Genomic DNA, 333 nt, shown 5'->3' on the forward strand with positions numbered 1-333 from the left:
GGTACGTCTCAGACAGGAGACCCTACAAAAACAAACAATAACAAACAGGTGATGCTCCTCCAGGTATGTTTCTGAGAGCAGACCCTGGATTTTGGGATAAAAACAGGGATTTGGGGTCACTCAGGTGAGTTTTAGGGCAGTTTTGGGGTCTCACCTGTTGCACCTGTCGATACCCCGGTCTCAGGAGGAGCAGGAAGACCCCGGTGACACTCAGGTGGGTTTGGGGGCAGTTTTGGGGTCTCAGGTGTATTTTTGGGGTCACACAGGTGGGTTTGGGGTCAGTTTTGGGGTCCCAGGTGTGTTTTTGGGGTCTCACCTGTTGCACCTGTCGAT

The 333-nt window shown here is 52.3% G+C and overlaps 1 protein-coding gene across 1 annotated transcript in view; it reads right to left on the minus strand.

Moving 5' to 3' along the window:
- MCM7 (minichromosome maintenance complex component 7) overlaps positions 1-333 on the minus strand; it is a gene marked incomplete at both ends in the record, with an annotated part of 6,152 nt that overhangs the window by 3,698 nt on the left and 2,121 nt on the right. The window contains 2 exons of the mRNA XM_027708230.1: positions 155-209; positions 326-333. The exon at positions 326-333 is cut by the window's right edge and continues 105 nt beyond it. Of these exons, the coding sequence (XP_027564031.1) occupies positions 155-209; positions 326-333 (63 nt within the window). The remainder of the gene's footprint in view (positions 1-154; positions 210-325) is intronic.

The sequence above is a fragment of the Neopelma chrysocephalum genome, unplaced genomic scaffold, assembly GCF_003984885.1.
Source record: "Neopelma chrysocephalum unplaced genomic scaffold, ASM398488v2 Primary Assembly neopelma1_95797, whole genome shotgun sequence".
In the NCBI taxonomy this organism is placed as follows: Eukaryota; Metazoa; Chordata; class Aves; order Passeriformes; family Pipridae; genus Neopelma; species Neopelma chrysocephalum.